The following is a 24,978-nucleotide window of genomic DNA, read 5'->3' as shown; positions in this document are numbered from 1 at the left end:
TTTTAGTTAGTATACCATATCACAGCGAAAAATATGTATGCATGGTCATATTTTTTTCTTCATGTACTCTTCACAACCATCATCAATTTGGAATACGGTCTGAGACAGGACAGGATTTCTAAAATATTTGAATAATTCACCATGTTCAAAGTTGAATAATTTAAACAATTAATTAAAAAACTATTATGAGGTTTACTTGGTAAAGTTTGTGTTAAAATATTTCAAAACACAAAAATGTTAAAAGAGTTCTGGAACTCTTTCACATAAAAATTTACCTATTTAGATACTGAATTATAGCCTGTAAGTGCTTTTCTTATTTCTGAATCACTTATTCACTTATTTCTTAATTTTATTCATACCTCAGTGAACACTAGCTGTTCAGAAGAAAATTCTCAAACTATACTGAAGGGGACATTCCTTCCCTAACTAATACATACACACACAACTGCATTTGCTGGAACTCTAAAAATTTCATTTATAATAAATTTGAGATTTTTAAGACATCATTATGTAAGTCTGCCTCCCCTTTTAATGACTGCTACAAATCCTTCCACATGAAGTCAACCCCATCACTGAAAAACAAGAAACACGGAAACTGAATTCACAAGGGTCAAGCTGCCACTTGCAACTACGCAGTTGCATGTGAACGGTGCCGATAAAGACTCACCTCCACCTGCTTGGGGATGCTGAACTTGGAGAGCTTGGCCTTGGCTCTGGCCGGCTCCGGCTTGCTGGCGGGGACTCCCCTGTACGATGTGCAGTGCACACTGGTTTCTGAAGATGACTTCAGCTTAGGAGACTCATCAGGGGCCTGATCTTGGCCGTCCATCGGCCGCACGTACGCGGTCGGTTTCTGCTGGACCAGGCTGGGTTTTGAAGCTAGGGATGGAGGAAAGTTCTGAACACAGTGTCCGCTGCTGCTGTGCTTGGCCGCCATGGCAGGTGGTCTCTCCTGGGTCTGAAGGCCCACCTCCACATTGCACACTTGTTTGGCCCGCGGCTGCTGTCTGCTAACACCATCTCCAAGCAAGGTCCTGAGAGAGCCCTGTTGTGCTGAGTTGGAAGAAGAAGAAGAGGAAGATAAGGATGAGGGGCTCGATACACGGGGATTTTATTTTTTTATTAAGGTTCTCTGGGTTTTAGCAGATTTGTGCAAACTAAGCAAGCTGTGCCTGTGCTTACTTGCTCTCTGTTGGCCGTCGGAGGGTGGGTGCCCAGCCTTCTGCCAGCCCATAGTGCCTCTCTTAGTCTGCTGCACGGGGACAGCTGCTGGTGTGGAAGTTGTAGTGCTACCAATAGATGAGGGCTGGGTCTGGGCTCTTGAATCTGCAACAAAATGTTCATCGATCTTGTTCACAGGAGTCTGAGGAACCCCAGGTTTGGGAACTCCGACGAGATGACTCTGATTGGATCTATCAGTTAAAAAGTCTTTCATTTCATCATAATTGCCTAAAGTGTTCTGGATCCGGTTGGACAGTTCATCCCCCTTGTTAGTCTGGAGAAAGAAAAACATATCCACGCTATTGTTAGAGACAACAGAAACACGGGAGATAATGGACAGGTGCCCTTATCAATCACAGAGTCAGGGTTGTCACACGTGGAATGAGATCTGAGAGATGAAATCGAAATCCTCATCGTCTCTGAAGGTGTCTGTCAGCACCTGGGGATGCAACAGGATAGGAAGCCTGTAATGGCCTCGGGGTGCATAAAAAGGCATCTATCCGGCCAGGCACAGTGGCTCATGCCTGGAATCCCAGCACTTTGGGAGGCCAAGGTGGGCAGAATACCTGAGGTCAGGAGTTTGAGACCTGCCTGACCAGCACAGCGAAACCCTGTCTCTACTAAAAATACAAAAATTAGCAGGGTGTGGTGTCGGGCTCCTGTAGTCCCAGCTACTCAGGAGACTGAGGCAGGAGAATCACTTGAACCTGGGAGGCAGAGGTTGCAGTGAGCTGAGATTGCGCCACTGTACTCCAGCCCGGGCGACAGAAGGAGACTCCGTCTCAAAAAATAAAAAGGAGCAGGGGGATTGATCCTTGGTCTTGTGAGTGTTGCAGCTAAAACAGATTACCTGGAAATCAGGAAAATTAACTATTACAACTTTAAAAAATGACCTGGATTAAGTCTTTCTATGATTGGATTGTCCTGTAATTGTCCCATTAGAAGTTTTACTTGAAAATTCAGATTTGGCTCAGGATTAGTCTAAATATCATTCTTGCCAGAAATCCAGAATGACAGGCAAGAGATGTCAATGTGAAGCTTAAAGGAACATGGGCTAAACGTGCAGGAAGCTGGAATAACCCAGAGCTCCACGCAGCCTAAGGTATTTGTGAAATCTGGGATGACATTTCATTTTGGAAGCAAGGTTATATTTCTGGTCTTTGGTAAAAATGAGAAATAATCTTAGACTTTCTTTCTCATTAGCCCTAACAGGTACTCTAATCCTAGCGTGATCCATGTACGACAACTATGTAACACAACCTCCTTCTAATAGTGTTTGTTTTCCTACGATCTGAGAAAACATAACAAATGGGATTGACCTTGATATGTTAATGCAGAGATGAAGTCTGTATTATTAATAAAAATCACAGCAAGCAGGTGTCAATAGTAAACAAAAGTTGCATGTTACTGAGGGAGTAGCCAGTAAAGCCATGTGAACCACACACCTCAATTTCTGGGGGAAGACCCTGCACTTGGTGGCTGAGCTGTCTTCCCCGGGCTGAACAGACAGAAGATGCAGTGAAGTGTGGTCAGCCAATTCTTTTAGTCAAGGCCACCTTCACAGGGAGTGAGAGAAACAAGTGAAAGGTAGAGATGAACAACTGAAAACCGTCTACCTTGTAGGGCTCACTGAAGAGAGAGTAACTAGAATTAAACGTGCCGTCATCCTGTTGAGTTTCTTGATTTCTTCTTTCTCGTTCTTTCCTCCGTAATGCATTTCTATCTGGCTCATAGACACTGCATCAGGAGAAAGAAGACAGAACAACCACACACACAAATTAAACTGTAAAGCCCGACGTAACACTCATGTGAGTGCAGAAGTCTGGTTCGTGGACAAATGGTGATGATAACAAGAACACGGACAAGACAAAAGCCAGAGTAATCAGGCAGTGTGCTGGGGTGTCTAACAATTACATGCTTCGGGGGAAAAAGAATCCTCAGGACCAGTTCCAACCAGTACTAGGTTTCTCTTCCTGGTGTGTGAAAGAGGAACAATCTAAGCAACTTTGACAGGAGAAGACTGAACGTAATCTTAAGGCAGACGGTAATTACAGTGATGTGTAAATAGAAATTATGAGCATATTTTCTCTATGACAGAGCTTCTGAGTGTTATACGGGAATGCTCCTGTTCTTTTTCTTTCTTTCTTTCTTTTTGCATGGCTGTGTCTGTAGGGATTCTTTCATTAACTAGCTCCCTAAAGAGCTGTTAAAACTCCGTGCTGCAGTGGTTTTCACAGTTATGAGTCTTCTTCTGATCTCTGTTAATCAGTCAAGCCGTCAAACGACTACTGAATCAATTCTTCCTTCTGATATATTTGACACTATCGCTCCTCCTAACTATGAAAAATGTGCCAGGAGGAAGGGGTGCAGGCAATGAGGGGAGAGAACGGAAATTGAATTATGTTGTGTCATCAAGGAACTCGGCCTTTTGTTGAAGAAAATTAATATCTCTTCTCTCAAAATACAATTATGAAGTGGCCAGGCACCAGACAACTGGAAGAAATGAGGAAGAAATAAAGTGTTCCTTCCCCCTAATAAGGAGAAAACAAGGGGGCTAATTCAACTAGTGATGAGGAAGTGACCTGTTTACTGAAGGAAGGAAATGCACTTGTTTTTCTGGCTCCCTGGATAAAGAAATCTGGCCTCCATGTAGACAACAGAACCAATGCTACCCAACGAAAAGCGCTTACAGATCCCTTAAGATGAGCTCTGTCCTCGTTTCCCAGCAGAAGCAGGTGGGTTCAGTGACCTGGCCATCATTCTGCTTCCAGCTCCCACTTGGTCTAGTGGGCAGACGCTCAGCTGGGAGTCGGGACACTCACTTGCAAAATGTGGTTCTCCCCAAATCAGCGACAGGGGGATGGAAAAGGCACTCGGTCTCTTTACGCCTTAGTGACTTCATTATAAAGCAGGGGTGTTTCATGGCACTGTTATAAGGCTTAAATGTGAAGGTAATCTATAAAATGGCTTTGGAGTAGCTTTAGGTGCCACAGAATCCAACATATTGCTAATAAAATATTGTTAATAATAAAAGGATCGGTGGGTTCAAAGGAACTTATAAAAATTGTGATTTTTTAAAGCCAAATGATTATCTTTAGTAAAACAGAGAGTATTTGTATCATGTCGCTGTAGGGGACACACAAATTATTGTGAAATAAATATTGCTTATCCTAACTCTGCCCGCGTGGCTGGGGTGCACTTTAAATTTGCTGTGTAAGGGGTGATGCGATGCTAAACACGCTTCTGGCAAAGCTGCTGCAGCACCTAAGGCATTTAATTTAAATTTAAGATTAGGGAATGTAACGATATCCAGAACATGGAGCCTATTAGCATTTTAATTCATCCTTAGTATATTACCCACAGTTATTAGATTTGGGAGTCCAACCAGTGACCTTCATATAACGGGGACTGCAGCCTCTGGTATCTTCTACCAACTGGGAGGCTCACAGCTCTAGCATCATGATCACTGATCACTAAGAACTCTCTGGGGCAGCTGTGGTGACTGACAGCGACCAGCCTAAGGAAGGTGGGAGATGGGAAAGACACTCTTATTCACAGAACCAGACTTCCAGTTCCCAGCAGAGGGTATGAAGGTCCTGCCCTGCTTGTGGACATCTGTAATATGAAACCCCGGCTTTCACAAACATTCCACGGATATCAAATGGAGACTGCTCTGAGGACATATGACCCACACTATGGATGGATATGAAGTAGTCTTTAATCAACAGGAGAATTCTAGTTTCATTATGAACTTCTAGCTTTTGGAACAATATTGACACCTGCAGTTAAAAAACAAAAAGCGGCCGGGCGCGGTGGCTCACGCCTGTAATCCCAGCGCTTTGGGAGGCTGAGGCGGGCGGATCACGAGATCAGGAGATCGAGACCATCCTGACTAACACGGTGAAACCCCGTCTCTACTAAAAATACAAAAAATTAGCTGGGCGTGGTGGCGGGCGCCTGTAGTCCCAGCTACTCGGGAGGCTGAGGCAGGAGAATGGCGTGAACCCGGGAGGCGGAGCTTGCAGTGAGCCAAGATCTCGCCACCACACTCCAGCCTGGGCGACAGAGCGAGACTCCGTCTCAAAAGAAAAAAAAAAAAAAAGGCTTGCACAGCATGCATCATAACTCTTCCCTCTTCCCATACACACAGGGACTCCCACACCCATGCTTGTTGCCCCCAGTCAGGTCAACTCAACCAGACACACAAGACCAGTGTGATGCACAGAGTGGCCTTATGTAAGATGGAGCAGGCAGGTGGTCATTGAGAATGATTTCAGGGCTTCTCAGAAAGCCCCCATGCCCAAAATAATACCTCCTGCATCTGCTGGCTGATGACTGAAATTCCACAACTAGAGAGTCATTCCTCTGGTTTAAGATGTCTTCACCCCTGCAAGAAATATAAACAGCACAAGAAGGGGAAGCACTTTAAACCTGATTAGCCTTGAGGAGCTTAGCGTGCACAAGTCTGTCTGCATATTTTCCAGAGGCCAAGGGGAAGGGATCCAGAATCCCAGAGGGGACAGAACGGGAGGCAAGATGAACAAAGGAAGGGACCACAGTAGACGCAGCCCTGAAAACAGATTCATACACTCCACTTATTTTTCAGTGTGGCTTAAATGTTTAAGACAAAGGCAATAGGATAAAAACCAAAATTAATCAGGCAGATATCGGACCCAATACATTTCCAGGGTCTGGGAGTTGTCAGTCATGTCCTACTCTGAAGAAGTTGGAGGTGAGAGAAAAGAGGCTCCTCTTTAAACCTGCCTCATCCCCCAACCCCTTTAAGCTGAAAGATACCCCCAAAGCACTCCAAGATGCCTTCTAAAGCATCCAGATTGCTAGATAAAATCCACTAATGAGGTTCTACCCACATAACCAGCCTACAGCTCCTAAGACCAAGAAGGAGTGGACACCCTCAGGACCACTTACTCATAATCTACTAATGGAAATCCACTAGCCGTCTTTTCAGGGGCCGGCCATCCTGCTTGTGCCATGCTTCCACACCCTAAGGTGAAGCCAGGATGACCCAAAATGGCAACGTCCCCACTTCTTCAAAGGAGAGGAAAGGAAACTCGAAAAGAAAGGCAAGGTCTTCCCTTTGGTTTCTCTCCTCCTTCCTTGGTGGGCGGCTCTGTAGCCTCTACTGAACTGCTTCTTAAAACTAACCCACCCATTCCTTAACTAGAACCACAAGCCCCCCCACCACATGTCATTTCATGGCTAGCTAGGCAGCTAAAACGTCACTTGCTTAAAGCGGCTGTCACTGTAAGAGAAAGGCTGGGCTTCCCACCCCCTGTATCTCCCTAAGTGTCTGAACTCTCACCTTTCCACCAATACTAAATGTTTTGACTCATAAAGACAGTAGCTTCTCGACAGTGAGCCCCCGTTCCACTAATTACAAGTGAAAATCGTGCCGGTGCTCACCAGCCTGCAGAGTGCCTCTCTCTTCATCTCTTGCCATGAAAGCTTAGCCCTCTTCATCCCTCTGCCATTTGAGCAATGTGAAGATCATGCTTTAAAAGCAAAGAAAGCTTTCCCCTGACAAGCTGAAAGTCAGGTCAGCTTCCCCTGGGATGGCTGACTTAGGTCTAAGAGAATTCCGATTCCCGGCATGCCAACATATACATTAAACTCAAAATGTGCCACACGTTATGAGTTATGTTTCTTTGTTACCAGCAGATGGGAAAAACTTCTATCATCTGTAAAGTTGTTCCTATTTCCATAAAAATTATAAAAATCACATTCCTCAAATGTATGTCACCAAATGTATTTATTTTGCATGAAATTGGAGGTAGCCAACTGCTTCAATATTATTATTTGTTGCAGATGTATAACATTCCCAGAAAAATGAACCTTTTTAATAAACTCCTTTTAAAGGGCCTATTTAGGCCGGGCACAGTGGCTCAAGTCTGTAATCCCAGCACTTCGGGAGGCCGAGATGGGCGGATCACGAGGTCAGGAGATCGAGGCCATCCTGGCTAACACGGTGAAACCCCGTCTCTACTAAAAAACACAAAAAACTAGCCAGGCATGGTGGTGGGCGCCTGTAGTTCCAGCTACTCGGGAGGCTGAGGCAGGAGAATGGCGTGAACCCGGTAGGCGGAGCTTGCAGTGAGCCGAGATCGCACCACTGCACTCCAGCCTGGGCAACAGAGCGAGACTCCATCTCAAAAAAAAAAGACCTATTTATTTTTTTAGAATTTTTTTTTAAATAGCAAATAAAAATGTAGTAAAAAACATTTTTGATCATTTCTCACTTTTTTAAATCTATAAATTGAGGTATCTTGTAGAGCTCCAGCCAAGGCCAATGATGGTGGTTGAGTAGAAATAGATGTCTAAACATGAAACCGTCATCATTTCCAAAATTCATCTATTCTTGATCATATGGTAACAGCATGAAACTAAGTAAAAGTAACATCTATGAGCCTGATGGCTTCTCTCTTCCATTGAGCTCAAAACATTTCACCTATATGTCCCTTAATTATCCTCACAATGCCCATTGGAGAAAGACAGTGATGGTGAATATTATGACTGGGTTAACTTTTATAAAGATCAAGAAACTTAGGATAAGAGTTTGATCAGCAAAACAATGTCATAAAGAGACACTGTGTAGAAGGAACAGCAATGTCCAAAGTACCTTACTCAGCTCTGCCCAGAGAACAGGAGCTACCCTGGAGCCAACAAGTGGTGGCACCTCCTAAACCCTGATGTCTACAAGCCCAATAGTGAGAACTAGTTAACATGAGCCCCACAGAGGCAAAACAGGAATAAATGAAGTAAGGCAAGCTATTTCCCAGTCAGACAGAGAGAACCATAGGAGAATTCTGGAATAAAGTCTCAGCTGTTACAATTGTTTACAGCCCCCAACTGACAAAAGACAGAAATCAGTCTCTTTCCACAGCACACACACAAAGCAGACCCATGTAACCTAGAACTGTGGAATGGAAGATAGAGGAGTGAATTAAAAAAAATTAAAAATGATAGATTCTAAAGTTGCCCAGCGAGGGCTACTGATGTCACTACTTTTATCAAATGCTACCCATTCATCAGCCTGCTCCAGTCTCTCCCTAGGCTGCCCTACTGGTGAGAAAGGTGCTGGAGCCAGGACAGCCTGCCCTCTGGCTGAGCCACAGGTTGATTCAGCAGACCCAGCCAGCCAGGAGGGACAACCTCCTCCCCACCACACACATCCACATGCAGCCTGATGAAATCTGATGAAATGCAGTTTGCTTTGGAGCACTCGCTCCAAAGCAAACTGCGTTTCCCATGGAGGAGACTTTTAGGCAAGGGTAGATGAAGCCAATTGTATCCCTCGACTAGAATCATCAAAATGTTTTATTCTTATTTTTTAAAAATTATCCAAACTACCAATGTTATCTCCAGGGTTGTGGGGGTCTAAGAAATAAAGGAATTCGGTGGCTCAAGCCTGTAATCCCAGCACTTTGGGAGGCCGAGACGGGCGGATCACAAGGTCAGGAGATCGAGACCATCCTGGCTAACACGGTGAAACCCCGTCTCTACTAAGAAATACAAAAAACTAGCCGGGCGAGGTGGCGGGCGCCTGTAGTCCCAGCTACACGGGAGGCTGAGGCCGGAGAATGGCGTGAACCCGGGAGGCGGAGCTTGCAGTGAGCTGAGATCCGGCCACTGCACTCCAGCCTGGGCGGCAGAGCGAGACTCCGTCTCAAAAAAAAAAAAAAAAAAAAAAAAAAGAAATAAAGGAATTCAAGGAGAAGAGAATGAACCACCTCTCCCCTATCTTTTGGAAAAAGTTATCATGTTTTGCATGTTTTTAAAATACTGTCCTTTTCAAGTAACAAAAACACAATTCACTTTCATCCAAAAGCATTTTCTGAATGCCACTGTGTCAGATACTGGGGAGACAGGGCTGTGATTGAGCCATCCTGCTGATGAGAAGACAACAGTCTGGGGCAAAGAGAATGGGGAGAAGGAGGAAGGGGACCCCTTCACAAGCAAACAATGTGAGTAGCCTGTGGTCAGGGCACGGGCAGGGGTAGCACAGGGAATCAGCACTGTTTCCTGCAGGAGACCAGCTTTGAGCTGGGTCTTGAGAAAAGGGCAGGTTAAGGACAAGGAAAGGAAGAAGGGCTTAAAGGTACAAAATACATGGATTACTAGCAAGCGGCCTTTGGGAGTATATTCTGAGGCTGTTATGTTATCCTCTCCATACCACCTTACTTCCTTTTTTTCTTTTAGACGGAGTCTCACTCTGTTGCCCATGCTGGAGTGCAGTGGTGCGATCTCAGCTCACTGCAACTTCCACCTCCCAGGTTCAAGTGATTCTTCTGCCTCAGCCTCCCAAGTAGCTGGGACTACAGGCGCGTGCCACCACACCAGCTAATTTTTTTTTTTTTTTTTTTGTATATTTAGTAGAGATGGGGTTTCAGCATGTTAGCCAGGATGGTCTCCATCTCCTGACCTCGTGATCCGCCCGCCTTGGCCACCCAAATTGCTGGAATTACAGGTGTGAGCCACCGTGCCCGGCCCACCTTAGTTCTTTAACAAGGTGGAATTCCTCATTTAAAGTTTCATTTATGTGGTTTACCCACTGCTAACTTATCATTGCTACCTCACTCTAAATAGTTTCGTCTGATCCCTTCCTAAGAGCAGGTTTGGTTTGGAGCAAATGCATGAAGGGTGGATTCAGAGGAAACAGAGAAACACTCTCCCCCTTTTCACAGTTTGCATCAGGCTGCCTCTAAGCAGCCTGGCCACAGAGAAGACAATCTTTTCAGATACTTTGAGACCTGACGATATGGTAACATGCTCCCTGGGCATGGACTTGGAGCCATGAGGGTGAGCAGGAAGAAGAAAAGGCGTAAGGAGGAGAGAAGACCATTCCCCAGAAACTCTCCTGCTCCCCAGAGCAGCAGCATAAGCACCGTGTATAATTAAGGAAATTTAATCAAACACTCCAAAATTATAACAATTGTTTTAAATTTAATGAGTCAAACTCATTAACATCTCTTGTTATTTATAAAGCAAATGACAAAAATCAGAAATTGTTTTTTAAATTAGAGTAAAGCAAGGTTGCTGAAGTGTACTTGCAAATTCCCTTCTTAATCTATAGACGTAGCTGGTGGACTGAAAGGCAGAGAGGGAGCATGGGACAGAGTCAACTCAGACAGAGGAGGTGAGGCTGAAGGTAGAACGTGGTAAAAAGGCAAGAATCTCCCAACTGGAGTCTTTGAAGCCCTGAGTTGTTGTGGTTGTGATGATACACATGGTGACAGTGGTAGTGAGGCCAGGTAATCAGTAACTTGTAGAAGTCCCTGGTAGTGATGATAGCCAGTGGTGATGGTGATGATGGTTATGGTGGTGGTGGTGGCAGTGGTGGTCATGGTGATGGTGGTGGTGGTGATGGTATTTGATGGTGGTTAATGGTATAGTGGTGACAGAATATAGTGAAGAATGATGAGTAGTGGTAGGTGGTATAGTGGTAGCGGTGATGATAGTGATGATTGTGATAATGGTGGTGATGGTGGTGGTAGTGGAAGTAGTGATGGTGGTGGTAGCAATGGTGATAGTGATGGTGGTGGTGATAGTTGTGGTGACGCTGATGATGACTGTGGTTGTGATGATAATGGTGACAATGAGTATGGTGGTGATATTGGTGATAGCGAGGTAAATGACCGGTGAGTAAAGCGGTGATAGCGATAAAACCGCAGTCATGATGATGGTAACGAATATGGTGGTGGGTATTAGTGGTAATAAATGTCGTCGTCGTGCGTGTGTCGTGTCGTTAGATGGATTATGATCGTCGTGAAATGTCGTCGTGATTAGTGAAGTAAAGTGTAGAATGATGAGTGGTGGTTGTGTTGATAATGGTGATGGTAGTGATGCTGATGGTGGTAGTGGTGATGGTGGTGGTAATGGTATTGGTGATGAAGGTGGTGATGGTGCTGGTGGTACTGATGGTGATGGTGGTGACTGTTATGATAATGGTGATGGTAGTGATGCTGATGGTGGTGATGGTGGTAGTGGTGGTAATGGTAATGATGGTGGTGGTTGTGATGATAATGGTGGTGACATTAGTGATGGTGGTGATGACGACAATGCTGGTGGTGGTGGTAATGGTATTGGTGGTGGTGAAAGTGGTGGTGAAGGTGCTAGTGGTTAAAAATCTGTTGAAGAGTGAGAAATAGTCAACAGTGCATATAACAAATTTTTAAATCCTAAAGACTATGATTATGCCCCTGCTCACTTATACTGGATTTTTCTTATGAGCCAAGTAATTTCAGTTCCCATGAATGTTCTGTCTACCTTCCCCCAACAGCACTATAACATTGGGTCACCAACACTCCCTCCACCCACTGTGCATTACTTCTACCATGGACTCCTCAAAAATATCGGTTCCCTTTTACTTGTTTGTCTCTGACCACAAACAAGTAAAGGTTTTCTCAATCTTAATTCAATCTTGAAAATATTTTCTGGGAGCATTTCTAGATCTTTACTTTAGCTGTGCTGACCTGTTCTACCAGAACAGGAATGACACTGAGGGTGGTCTGTGCCATAACCACTTTTGTACTGTATCTTTTGAGAAACTATGACATTAAAGGGAGTCACAAAGTCACAAACAACCATAGACACGTTTAACCCACAGTCGTCATCCCAAATAATTTTCTGGGTCTATGTCATCCTCCCAGGCCCATCTGGCCCACATTAAATGTTGCTCGTTAACAACTACTCTGCATGGACTTTACATGAATTGCTGCATTTAAAACCTCAAGAGGCATTCTCCCTATTTACAGTGAAGAAACAAGAGGCTCTGAGGTTAACTAACTTGTCCAAGTCCCATAGCCAGTAAGCGACATCACTTAGATGTGAAGCCAGGCAGCCTGGCACCAGAGACCAAATTCTTACGACTCTGCTCCACTGCCTCCCTGGGGAACTGCTTACTGACAAGCTTTGACAAATGGTACCTTCATCCTTTGTTAGTAAATGCTAGGCAAAAGGGTGTTAATTTACGGATCATGACTATTTCAGTTCATTCTTCCAAGATCTGCTAAGCCTCCTTGGTTGATATATATATAGGTTAATTTTAAGAATTCTTCTAAAACCTATAAAGTATAACTGGAATACGCAATTCAAATGACACAGCACTAGCAGTGAATTAATACCCTAGTCCCTATATTTTTTCAAACAGACGATTTCAGAAGCTGTAAGGTAAACCGACTCCCACATTCTACCAGTTTTTCAGTGTGAATTCTGCATACTGAATTCCTTAAGAGATACAGAATGCCACAGTGAGTTCATTTCATGAGAGAGCTAGCACAGTCGAGTCGCTGCAAACTGGTACTGGACACTCATCAGTTTTTCACTGATCATTCACTGAGTCCCAGCTCCATTTCTAGTTCAGCAGAACGATGACTGTTTCAAATCTCTCTCGTAAATACACTCCAGTGGGTTTTAGAGAGATGACAGATAAATGACAGCTTTGCATTTCCAAGGGTTAAATGCTTTTCCTGAGGGATCCTAAGTCTTGGTGCCATGAGAACAAGTGTCAGGTTCTAATGGAATTGTTCCATGATAAATAAACTGCCAGGCTGTATGACAAGCAGCTTTCTGAGTCTTTCCATATAGTATAAACAGCAGAAGTTAATTTGAGTTTCTTAACAGGACCTTTTTCCTTTACAATATAAAAGTGCCTTGGGATGAAGCAATTACTCTGATTTACCATCTTCTCCTTGGTAGAATATAAAGATGCAGCAGAACCTCACAAAGGCAGTAACAACCAAATGAGACCCACTTGCAAAGTCCCTACTATGCTATTTCAAAGCGCTCCTTTCCCAGCAGCAGCACGGGGCTGTCATTAATCACAGGTGTCTGCGATGAGAAGGATGCTGAATCCCAGGGCTTTTCATGGGAGAGCCAGTAAATTATTTTTCCTCCGCCAAATGCTCAGTTAAATTTCATTTTCACTTTACGGCCCCAGTTTCTAAACTTCAGCTCCTAGGAATTTTAAAAGCTATCTACACAATGCGTCATATTTTATAACATGCTTATGTTTTAACCATGATGCCCTTCCCCATAATCCTTGCTGTGGCCACTCAGGGTCATGGGCTGGTGCCTGAAGTCGGAGGGGAGAAGGGTGTCTGAGTCCTCTCATCCAGTCCCGACACTTCAGGTGGGTCAGTCTCATGGACCCAGAAGGCCCAGAGACCCTCAACATTAGCCTTAAAAAATAGCTCATGCTCTTCCTGAATCCAACTCGACTCCAGGACCACTGAGGAGATAGGCTGAGGTTGAAATGGGATTTCTGAAAAGGAGTAAGAGTCACCTTGAACTACTGCTATCCACTGAACTGAATCAACTTACCTGTGAGGTAGAGGACAAGCCCTAGGCTAGAAAGAAGATAAATAGAACTGACTTTTCAAAAAGGAAGAATTAAAAGGAGATGCATGGCCCCAAATGCCTCATGATAGCTAATCACCCTGACAGGCCAACCATCACGGTTCTCCACGGAGACAACACAGGTGGAAACTACCAGAATAAACTCACGAATGTACCTGAGAGGGAAGGACACCCTGTGTGAAGAGAGAATGACCTGTTTGGGTACAGGCAGTTTGTAAGCTTAGCTAGAAGTCTCAGTGGGTCAAGAGGACAGAGAAGAGAGAAATAAGACAATAAAAATATCAGAATATGGAGGAGAACACAGAGCAGCCCCTGCGGTCACCACAAAAGCGGAATCCGGGTGTGAGATCAGGGGCTCGGTTCCTCAGTCACCAGTGGTCAGATGCGCCTCAGTTTCCCTCCTCCAACCTTCCCTCACTCAGCCTTCACACCCTTTCCTCCTCTCTGAGGGCAGCCCTTTCTCCTCCCCAGGCTAACTCTCCCACCTGGGCTCTGAGGCCTATCCCCCCCTACCCCACCTTCCCACAGATGCCACTTTCTCCTGTTTGCTCTTGGTCTCAACTGGCTTTTTCGAATCAGCAAACAAACCTGGTCAAGGCCCCTCCGTATTTAGAAAAAGAGAATGATAAGCCTCCCTGAGCCTCTTTCTTGCCATTACACCTTCTCTTACCAGCCGTAGTTTTCTGCAAAGCTGTCTACACTTGCTGTCTCTCTCCAATTCCTGGTTTCCCTAAACATGCAATCTGGTTCTCCTGTTCGCAGCCAGGCTTCAACTTCCTCATGGGGCAATCCGTGGATGCGTTTCACTCCCCTACCTCCCCTTGGCTAGCATTGCCCTTCAGAGCCCTCCTTCCCTGGCCCTCTGGTACCATGAGATCATGGTCTCCCTCTTGTCTCTCTGGTTGCTCCTCAGTTTGCTTGCCATGTTTCCCTCCTGTGCCACTCCAGGCTCTGTGCAAAACCTGGTCTCTTCCCAAGTGACAGTCTTCCTGGGACACGTCATTCATTCCTTGCCTTCAGGTGCCATCTTCATGTTGATGTTGTGCAAGTCTCCAAGACTCACTCAAATCTCTCTTCTCAGCTACCAATTATCCAACTCCCTATGTGGCCTTCTCAAGTCAGGTTTCTCATAGACAGCCTGCATGTCCACACTTAGCTCACCAACATGCCGACCCCAACCCCAGCCTCCACTTGTTGCCTGTGTCAACAGATGGCAGCACTACCCACCTAGTTGCCTGGGTCAGAAATCTGGGCATCATCTGAACTCTGCCATTTCCCATGCCCCCCATATCCAATCAACCCCCTCTAGACCTGTCAACTCTACTACCTGAAGACCGCTCACATTTGTCCAACTCTCTCCTTCCACACTGCCAACTCCTTGGCCCAGGCCTCCATGGGCTCCCTCCCAGCCCCCTGCAAAGCCTCCTAAAATATATCTCCCAGCTGTTCTTCCTACCCCAGCCCAATGACTCCTCCACCGTCAAGCCAAGGTGGTGTTTCTTAAAAAAAGAGCAGTTGGTCATGCCACTGCCCTGCTCTCAGGAGAGAGTCCCAGTCTGGTAGCCACGGCTTTGCAGGACCTAGCCCCTGCTCATCTGCTCAAGGTCAGCTCCTAATCTTCCCAACTGCTATGTTATGGCTCCTTCCCGTGCCTTGAACACCTCTGCTGTCCACCTGCCCACTTCCTCCTTGCTTGGGAACATTCCCAGACTCCCCTCACCAAACCTCGGGGCCCTGCATAAGTCCTACATAGAACCCTCCACTCTCCCGCATAATGGCACTTCTTATGCTAATTATCTGAATCCTTTATTAAACCGTACCATAAGAAGAAAGTCTACATCTAGTTTCTATCAAACTGTATCCTCAGCACACAGGAGAGTGCCTAGCACTCTAATTCTTGGTTTCCCCAAACATGCAATCTGGTTCTCCTGTTCGCACACTGGCACAGAGTTGGCACTGAATAAAACAGTATAAGATACATTAAGAATATGTAGTAAATGAATGTTTCATGCTTTTTCCTTCCTTTTCAAAATTTAGGCTGTATGCATATCACCATTCGAACACATAGAACTAAACCCCATTCAGATCCTGGGTCCTATGTTTTATTTATGGTTAAAGAATTTAGTAATAATGGGAATCATAATAACAGTAATATTGAGCCTGGTGCTGGAGAACTTGTAAAGAAAGTTTATATTTGTTATTTTATTTACCCCCCTCAACAAAACTGTTATGTTGTCCTTATTTATAATACAAAACACAAAATTTTAATAAAAGCATATAAATCTAAAAATGATACAAGATCTGTGCCATAAACATTATTATGCTCATTTTATAGACAACAGCCTTTCATCAATGAAAAAAGTGGGGCTTAGAAAATTTAAACACTTTGCCAGAGTCACACAGTAAGTATTAGATTCTAAGTTGCATAGGAAATTGTGGATATTAAAAACAATTTAAATTTTTTAAAGTTTATGCTTTTTGATTAAAAAAATATTTAATGCTCATTATACACAAGGTACCAGCTACACAGGACAAAAAATGTCTATGACCACAACTTCCACACAGATACTGCGGAGGATGTTTCTACAACTTCCTTTGGTGAAAACTCTGTAGTCAATTAAGCTTGACTCAGAGGAAGACATTAAGAATTATGAATTATTTGAATTCCACAGTTCTATAATTCATTCCATGCTAGTGACACTAAAGACGATTAATTCTAAATATCCATATAACAATGTCAGAAAACCAAGGGGTCTTCCTACAGCTGTGGCATCACTCACAAGTTCCCAATTTCAGTTAGACACCTAATCTATCATACAAATATTTTACTCGATTCCCTAGAACATTAGGAAAGTTATACATCATGGGGCTGCCTAAGCACGATCATTATCACAAATCTTTAAGAAATGTTGCAAAGAGGACATGAAGTCCACTCTGACAACGTGTTTGTTTCCTCTCACCTTAAAATGTCTCCCCTCTTTTCTTTTTCTTTTCCTCCCTTTCCCCACTTTTTTGGGGGGAGACAGAGTCTCAGTCTGCCATCTGGGCTGGAGTGCAGTGGTATGATTTCGGCTCACTGCGACCTCCGCCTCCCGGGCTCAAACGATTCTCATGTCTCAGCCTCCCAAGTAGCTGGGATTACAGGCAAGCGCCACCATGCCTGGCCAATTTTTTTTTATTTTTAGTAGAGATGGGGTTTTGCCATGTTAGCCAGGCTGGTCTTGAACTCCTGACCACAAGCGATCCACCTGCCTTGGCCTCCCAAAGTGCTAAGATTACAGGCATGAGCCACCGTGCCTGGCCCTGTCTGTCTCTTTTTATGTTTCCCATATAGACCCACATAAAACACAGCAAGTCCAATACCACAGGCAATACAGGCAGCTAGCTCTGTGATATGGAGATAAATGTATAATGTGAAGAGAGCCCATGAAGAGCCATGAAGCCATGAAGGCTCTTCTTTCTCAAAACACTGCACAGAACAAACGACAAGCTAGGGTAGGTGGGGTTAGGCATTTAGTAGGACACACAGGAAGAGGTGGGGACAGACATTTCACATTTCTCCGCATCCTTGATCTCTGCCAACTCAACATCAATTAGCCCTCTGCCGAGGTAGCCGGCCTCCATTCCGTGGGCTTCCATCTGGGTTTCCCAGCTGTCTGGGCCCTTTGGGGTCTCCATCCACTGGACTTCAGAGAACACACCTCTCAGCTTAGCTGAGAACAACGCCTGGCTCCCAGTAAGCACTCAATTACCATTTGTCGAATGGATGGATGAATAAATATCTGGTGTTCCTTCTCACTGAAGCCCTCCCTTCACTGAACAAGTAAAGATAAACAATAAGTGAGATTTGTCTGGTCTTCCTGGACAGTAAAGCACATACTATAATATATAAAGCTGTTTCAGGTACATTCTGGAAGCAGCGGCCTCAAGCAGTTGATCAGGCTAGCTTTTACCAAATTTTGTTTATGACTGGCACAAAGAAACATGCAAGCGTCACATTGTCCTTTTGGAATTAAAATTCTACATGCATTAACAGAAGATACTACATATCTTCTGGGAAACATACTAGAAAATTACTAAACTTGAAGGTGTCTTGAACAAGAAGCAAATGATTCTGGGTCATCTCAGAATTACAGAAGAGGGAGAGACAGCAAGGCTTCCCATCAAACAAGAAGAATACTTCCTATCACTGGACCCATAGTTTCCATGGAGCCACTTCTACCTTCAAAGATATTAACATTGTGCCAGAAATGAGAAGATTCAGCTAAGGTCCAAGTGGAGACAGGTCAGGACTCTGTGCCTTAGACCCTCATCTCAAGCAGGGTTAAGAAACCAATCCATACATTGTGATCAGTGGTTGGCAATGTTAAAGTGCTCTGCCGAGGTAAAATATCATTAATACCTGAATGAAAGATGATTAACATAGCCACAGTTCAGAAAGAAACACTCTCTCTCCATCTCAGACAGACAGCCTCGGTAGACTGTCATTAGACACTGACTTTGAACCAGCAATAGCACATTTAGGAATATACCTTTCATGTTTACAATTTCACTACAAAATTATTTATAATTATAAAACAAAAATAATTGTAAAACAAATGAAATATCCATTCTTAGGACGCTGGTTAACAAATTATAGCACTTCACACAATGCAAGACTGTAGTCATTGCACTGGATGAAGTGGATTTAAATGTATAGATATGGGGAATATCCAAGATATAAATATTAAGTGAAAATAATTTGTAGAAAAGCATGGACTATATAATCTCTTGTACGTAAAATGTGTGTGCATTTATAGACACGTGAAAATTTTAAAATAGTTATCTTGGGGTGAAGGATAGAATGGTGAGTAGTAGGGAATAATTTATATTCTTCTGCCTTAGTTGGGGGTTTTACCACACATATTACTTTTTAAATACAAAGCATTACGTTTTTAAAATATTGACAATGTAAGTTTCAATTTGTTCTTTCCCTTCTAAACTATCTATAAACGTGAAAAATGTAAAATTAAGGTAGTAACTATCAAATACAGCACAGGATTATGTGCTACTCTATACCACGATCCTGGCTCTCCCTAGCAGGCTAGGCCTATTTTCTCGGTTCTCCTTCCTTCTAACCAACCCCTTCCTTCCTTACTCCTCAAAAACGAACTAGACCATTCAGTAGTTCTCCTATACACCAACAGCACCTAGGCAGACAGTCAAATCAGGAACTCAACCTCTTTTACAACAGCTGCAAAAAAAGCAAAATACTTAGGAATATACCTAACCAAGGAGGCTAAAGACCTCTACAAGGAAAACTACAAACCACTGCTGAAAGAAATCACAGATGACACAAACAAATGGAAACACATCCAATGCTCATGGACGGGTAGAATCAATATTGTGAAAACGACCATACTGCCAAAAGCAATTTACAAATTCAACGCAATCCCCCATCAAAATACCACCATCATTCTTCAAAGAATTAGAAAAAAAAACAATTTTAAAATTCATATGGAACCAAAAAAGAGCCTGCATAGCCAAAGCAAGACTAAGCAAAAAGAACAAATCTGGAGGCATCACACTATCTGATTCCAAACTATACTATAAGGCCATAGCCACCAAAACAGCATGGTACTGGTATAACAATAGGCACAGAGACCAATGGAGCAGAATAGAGAACCCAGAAATAAACCCAAATACTTACAGCCCACTGATCTTCGACAAAGCAAACAAAAACATAAAATGCGGAAAAGAACCCCTTTTCAACAAGTGGTGCTGGAATAACTGGCCAGCCACATGTAGGAGAATGAAACTGGATCCTCATCTCTCACCTTATACAGAAATCAACTCAAGATGGATTAAGGACTTAAATCTAAGACCTGAAACTTTAAAAATTCTAGAAGATAACATTGGAAAAACCCTTCCAGACATTGGCTTAGGCAAGGATTTCATGAACAAGAACCCAAAAGCAAATGCAATAAAAGCAATGATAAATAGCTGGGACTTAATTAAACTAAAGAGCTTTTGCACGGCAAAAGGAACAGTTGGCAGAGTAAACAGACAACCCACAGAGTGGAAGAAAATCTTCACAATCTATACATCTGACAAAGGATTAATATCCAGAATCTTCAACGAACTCAAACAAGTCAGTAAGAAAAAAACAAACAATCCCATTAAAAAAAGTGGGCTAAGGACATGAATAGACAATTCTCAAAAGACGATACACAAATGGCCAACAAACATATGAAAAAATGCTCAACATCACTAATCATCAGGGAAATGCAAATCAAAACCACAATGTGATACCACCTTACTCCTGCAAGAATGGCCATAATCAAAAAATCAAAACACAATAGATGTTGGCGCGGACGTGGTGATCAGAGAATCACCCTGATCGGGGGAATATAAACTGGCACAGCCACTATGGAAAACGGTGTGAGATTCCTTAAAGATTTAAAAGTAGAACTACTATTTGATCCAGCAATCCCACTACTGGGTATCTACCCAGAGGAAAAGAAGTCATTATACGAAAAAGATACTTGCGCACACGTTTATAGCAGCACAATTCACAACCACAAAACCGTGGAACCAACCCAAATGCCCATCAATCAACGAGTGGATAAAGAAACTGTGATTGATATATATGTGTGTGTGTGTGTGTGTGTGTGTATACATATATATGTGTATATAAAATGGAATACTACTCAGCCATAAAAAGAAATGAATTAACGACATTTGCAGTGACCAGGATAAGACTGGAGATTATTATTCTAAGCGAAGTAACTCAGGAACGGAAAATCAAACACTGTGTGTTCTCACTGATATGTGGGAGCTAAGCTATGAGGACAAAAAGGCGTAAGAATGATACAATGGACTTTGGGGACTTGGGGGGAAGGATGGGAAGGGGGCAAGGGATAAAAGACTACAAATAGGGTGCAGTGTTTACTGCTCAGGTGATGAGTGCACCAAAATCCCACAAATCACCAGTAAAGAACTTACTCACGTAACCAAACACCACCTGTACCCCAATAACCTATGGAAAAATAAAACCAAATAAACAAAGAAAAAAGGTGAACTAGATCAATCTTTCCACAAACCTATCCTATAGACTTTAATCCCAACCAAACTCCAGGTTGACTAAGGACATCCCAAATCTCAAAGTAGTTATTCTGTACTCAGGCAGGCGAAAAACGAAAACAAGTTCACTGTATCTATTTTGCATCTGCCCCAGAATAATGGGGGTCTCGATAAATAAGCTGCATTATTCCCCAGGATACCTCAGAAGATAGCAGGTCTTCTGACACTAGGCCTGAGGGCTTCTCTTTATAAACTCAACTTGTCTCCTTCCAAGAGATACAGGACCTCCAGACTGAACTTGGTACCAAGGCTTCTAGAACTTTTTAGTTTGTAGATAAATAACAACGTACTGAACTGCCAAGGCCTTCCAGGAACTCTGAATTCTACTCTCCTGGCTACAGATTTACTAACTGTCTATTCCTCTTCCTTATTCATCCCCCTAACCATATCTCTCCTACCTTTAAAATTTCATCAGTAGTCTTCCGTTTTTGCATAAAACCGTATCCTTTACTCCTATCTAGTCACACTTTGCTGTTTGATAAACATGACTTATTATTTCTTCTCAAGTTAGTATGTAATAAAATTAGAATTTTAGATAAAAACGTGTTCCCTGTTCCCAAATATTTACATTTTAAGCGGTTTTTTTCTGACTAGGATTTACCAGTCTTACACAGCAAGGAAATCATCATTATTTAACACCATTTCTTAATATTAATGTTAAGCATATTATATTTTCTTAAACATTAAAAGTTGTTAACTAATAGTATCTCATTACTGTACTATGAAAACATTGGTAATTCTGCAAATTCACTGTGCCATTTACTATCCATGTGAATTATCAGGCATCAGGCACATTAAATTCACAAAAGAATGATAAATATCTGAAAACTGCATATCTTCATTAATCACGAAGGAAATACAAACCAAATCAAGGTGAAACCATTTTTACCTACGAAGCTGAAAGAGTTTTTTTCAATTAGTTGGAAAGGTAACATTCAATACCGGTGACAGTGGTGTCTCCCAGCCAGCTGAAGGAAGAGTAAATCAGAAGAAACTTCCTAAAAACAATTTTGTATTTTGCAGTACATATTCAGAACCTTTAAAAAGAACCTTTTATCTCGATAATCTCCTCCTAGGAATCTGACCAAAGAAACCTGTCAGAAATGTTCAGATTTGTATGTATGAATTTTCCTCAGAGAATTGTACAGAAGAGAGGCAAACTAGAAGAAACTTAACATGTAATAATCAGAAAATGATTAAATCATGATGTAGCTATTAATACTTATGTACCTCAATAATATGTAATGACACAGGAAAGGCTCATAATGTAATGTTAAATGGGAAAATCATATAAACAATATAAAATGTTTATATTATATAAACGGATATTTGTGTGCATAGATATATATACACATGAATATATCCATACAACAAAATCTAAAAGACCACTAAGATGTTAACAGTGGCTATTCTTGAGATATAGAAGAAATAAAATTTCATTTTTCCATTTTCTGTTCTTACCATTTTTGAATTTGTTTATATTAAACATTTATTATTCCTTACACCTATTAGGATGGCTACTCTCAAAAAAACAGAAAATAACCAGGGTTGGTGAAGATGTGGAGACACTGCAAAGAAACCCTTGAGCACTGCTGGTGGAAATACAAAGTGGGCACAACTACTGTGCAAAATAGTATGGGAGGTTCCTCAAAAAATTGAAAGTAGAATTATAACATGATTCAATAATCCTACTTCTGGGATTACTCCAAAAGAACTGTATCCAAAAGAACGGAGAGCAGGGTCTCGGAGAGATATCCACACACCCACGTTCACAGCAGCATAAAGCACAATAACCAAGAGGTGGAAACAACTCAAGTCTTGATCAATGAACAGATTTTTAAAGTGTACATGCTCATACAATGGAATATTATTCAACCTTAAGAAGAAAGAAAATCCTAATACGTGGTCAATGTGACAGGCTGAATTATGTCCCCCAAAAAGCCATATGTTGAAGCCCTAACCCCCAGTAGCTACTGTATTTGGACACAGGGTCCCTAAAGAGGTGATTAAGTTAAAATGAGGTCATTAGGGTGAGCCCTAACCCAATCTGACTGGTGTCCTTGTAAGAGGAGGAAACTGAGACAGACACAGAGCAGCATCAGGGATGCTCAGGCACAGAAGAAAGGCCACGTGAAGAGGCAGCAAGAGGCCATCCGCAAGCCAGGGGCGGAGGCATCAGAGGAAACTGGCCAGCACCTTGATCATGGAATTCCAGCCTCCAGAACGGTGAGAAGATAAGTTTCTGCTGTCTAAGCCACCCCGTCTGTGGCATTTTGTGATGGGACCCCCAACACACTAATGCATACAACAAGGATGGGCCTTCAGGATTTTATGCTGAGTGAAATAAGCCAGTCACAAAGAGAGAAATGCTGCATGATTCCACTTACAAGAGGAATCCAGGGTAATCAAATTCATTGAGACAGAAAGTAGAAGGACAGCCACCAGGGTTTGCAGAGAGTAGGAAAACAGCATTTGTTGTTTAACAGATATAATTTCAGTTTTGCAAAATGAAAAGAGATTGGTTGTACAACAACAGGAATGTACTTAACACTACCGAACTATATACTTAAAAATAACTGGTTGGGCACAGTGGCTCATGCCTGTAATCTGAACACTTTGGGAGACTAAGGCAGGTAGATTGCTTGAGCCCGGGAGTTTAAGACCAGCCTGAGCAATATGGCAAAACCCTGACTCTACTAAAAATACAAAATAATTAGCCAGGCATGGTGGTATGTGCCTGTAGTCCCAGCTACTCAGTAGGCTGAGGTAAGAGGATCACCTGAGCCTGAGCGGTCGAGGCTGCAGTGACCTGAGATCGTGCCACTGCACTCCATCCTGGGCAAGACAGCAAGACTCAAAATAATAATAATAATAATAAAAGAAGAAGAAGAAGGAGGAGAAGGAGAAGGAGGAGGAGAAGGAGGAGGAGAAGGAGGAGGAAAAGGAGGAAGAGAAGGAGGAGGAGGAGGAGGAGAAGGAGAAGAAGAAGAAAAAAAGGAGGAGGAGGAGGAAGAGGAGGAGGAGGAGGAAGAAAGCAAACTTATTGTTATATATATTTTACCACAATTTTTTAAAAGTAGATTTGAGCCTTAAAAATTGTTTCACAATTATACATGTTGACACATTTCATTAATATTTCAGATAAAACACTATATATGTAATTTTCCTCACTAGGTATCAATAGCAAAATAACAGCATCCTAGAAGTTTAACCTCAATTTTACACTATGGTTTGTCATTAGGGAGTTGCAAAATAAAACAATGAGATATCGCTACACACCTATTGTGATGACTAAAATCCAAAAAGCTAACACAGCTGTTAGGAAAGATGCAGAGCTGGCTGGAATATAAGCAGCTGGATACGGCTGCTTAGGAAGGCAGTTCGGCAATTTCTTAGAAACTAAACATAGTCCCACCATGCAATCCAGCAATCATGCTCCTAGATATCTACCCAATTGATCTGAAAACGTACGTCCATACAAAAATCTACGCGCAAATGTTTATAGGAGATTTATTCATAATCACCAAAATCTGAAAGCAATCAAGATGTGCTTCAATAGATGAACCATTGGTGGTATATTCATAATGGAATATTATTCAACAATGAAAAGAAATGAGGTAGCAAGTCACAAAAATACATAGATGAATCTTAAATGCATATTGTTAAATGAAAGAGGCCAGCCTGTAAAGCTACATATTGGATGATTCCAATTATATGACATGCTGAGAAAAGCAAAATATAGAGTAGTTTCCAGGTTGGGGACAGGAAGGTAGAGAGGGTTGAATGTAGAGTACAGGAGATGTTTTCGGGCAGTGAAACTATTCTATATGATACTGTGATGATGAATGCAAGAAATTAAGCATTTGTCAAAATCCATAGAACTTTATAAACACAAAGAGTAAACCTTAAATCTCATTCAGGAGATTAGGGAGATCTCAGGAAGAAAAGCAGAATGAGATAAAACAATATATACGCATTCTAAATGTATTTTTAAAATCTCACTTAACAGTATGAGGAAATAAAATGCTGACCCAAATAATAACTTTAGAAATAAGTGGAGTCTGTAAGAAAAAGACAAAAGGAACTTCATATAAATATCGTACTCTAGTTGATAAAGCTGTTTCCCAGTGGGAGTACAGGACGATAATGCTGAAACTGCTATACATGTATACTGGAATTGAAGATTTAAGTAAATAGATAGTAAACAATGGAATCAAGATTTCTCAATGTTGAAGCAGAAGGGAGATTACACACAAGCAA

At 42.5% G+C, this 24,978-nt stretch overlaps 1 protein-coding gene across 5 annotated transcripts in view; it reads right to left on the bottom strand.

Moving 5' to 3' along the window:
• AFF3 (AF4/FMR2 family member 3) overlaps window positions 1–24,978 on the bottom strand; it is a 599,573-nt gene that overhangs the window by 499,937 nt on the left and 74,658 nt on the right. For 3 of the 5 annotated variants that reach the window (XM_017947790.3, XM_021925289.2, XM_021925288.2), the window contains 3 exons: window positions 2,838–2,958; window positions 1,183–1,495; window positions 668–1,053 (listed from right to left, as the gene is read on the bottom strand). In XM_017947790.3, coding sequence (XP_017803279.1) covers window positions 668–1,053; window positions 1,183–1,495; window positions 2,838–2,958 — 820 coding nt within the window. Of the gene's footprint in view, window positions 1–667; window positions 1,054–1,182; window positions 1,496–2,837; window positions 2,959–5,533; window positions 5,609–24,978 lie in introns of all 5 variants that reach the window. The other 2 variants (XM_009184764.4, XM_009184766.4) reach the window with 1 other exon arrangement.

Source organism: Papio anubis, chromosome 14, assembly GCF_008728515.1.
Source record: "Papio anubis isolate 15944 chromosome 14, Panubis1.0, whole genome shotgun sequence".
NCBI classification, from domain to species: domain Eukaryota; kingdom Metazoa; phylum Chordata; class Mammalia; order Primates; family Cercopithecidae; genus Papio; species Papio anubis.
The sequence above is the reverse complement of the archived record's forward strand: the minus strand, read 5'-3'. Positions and strand labels throughout refer to the sequence as shown.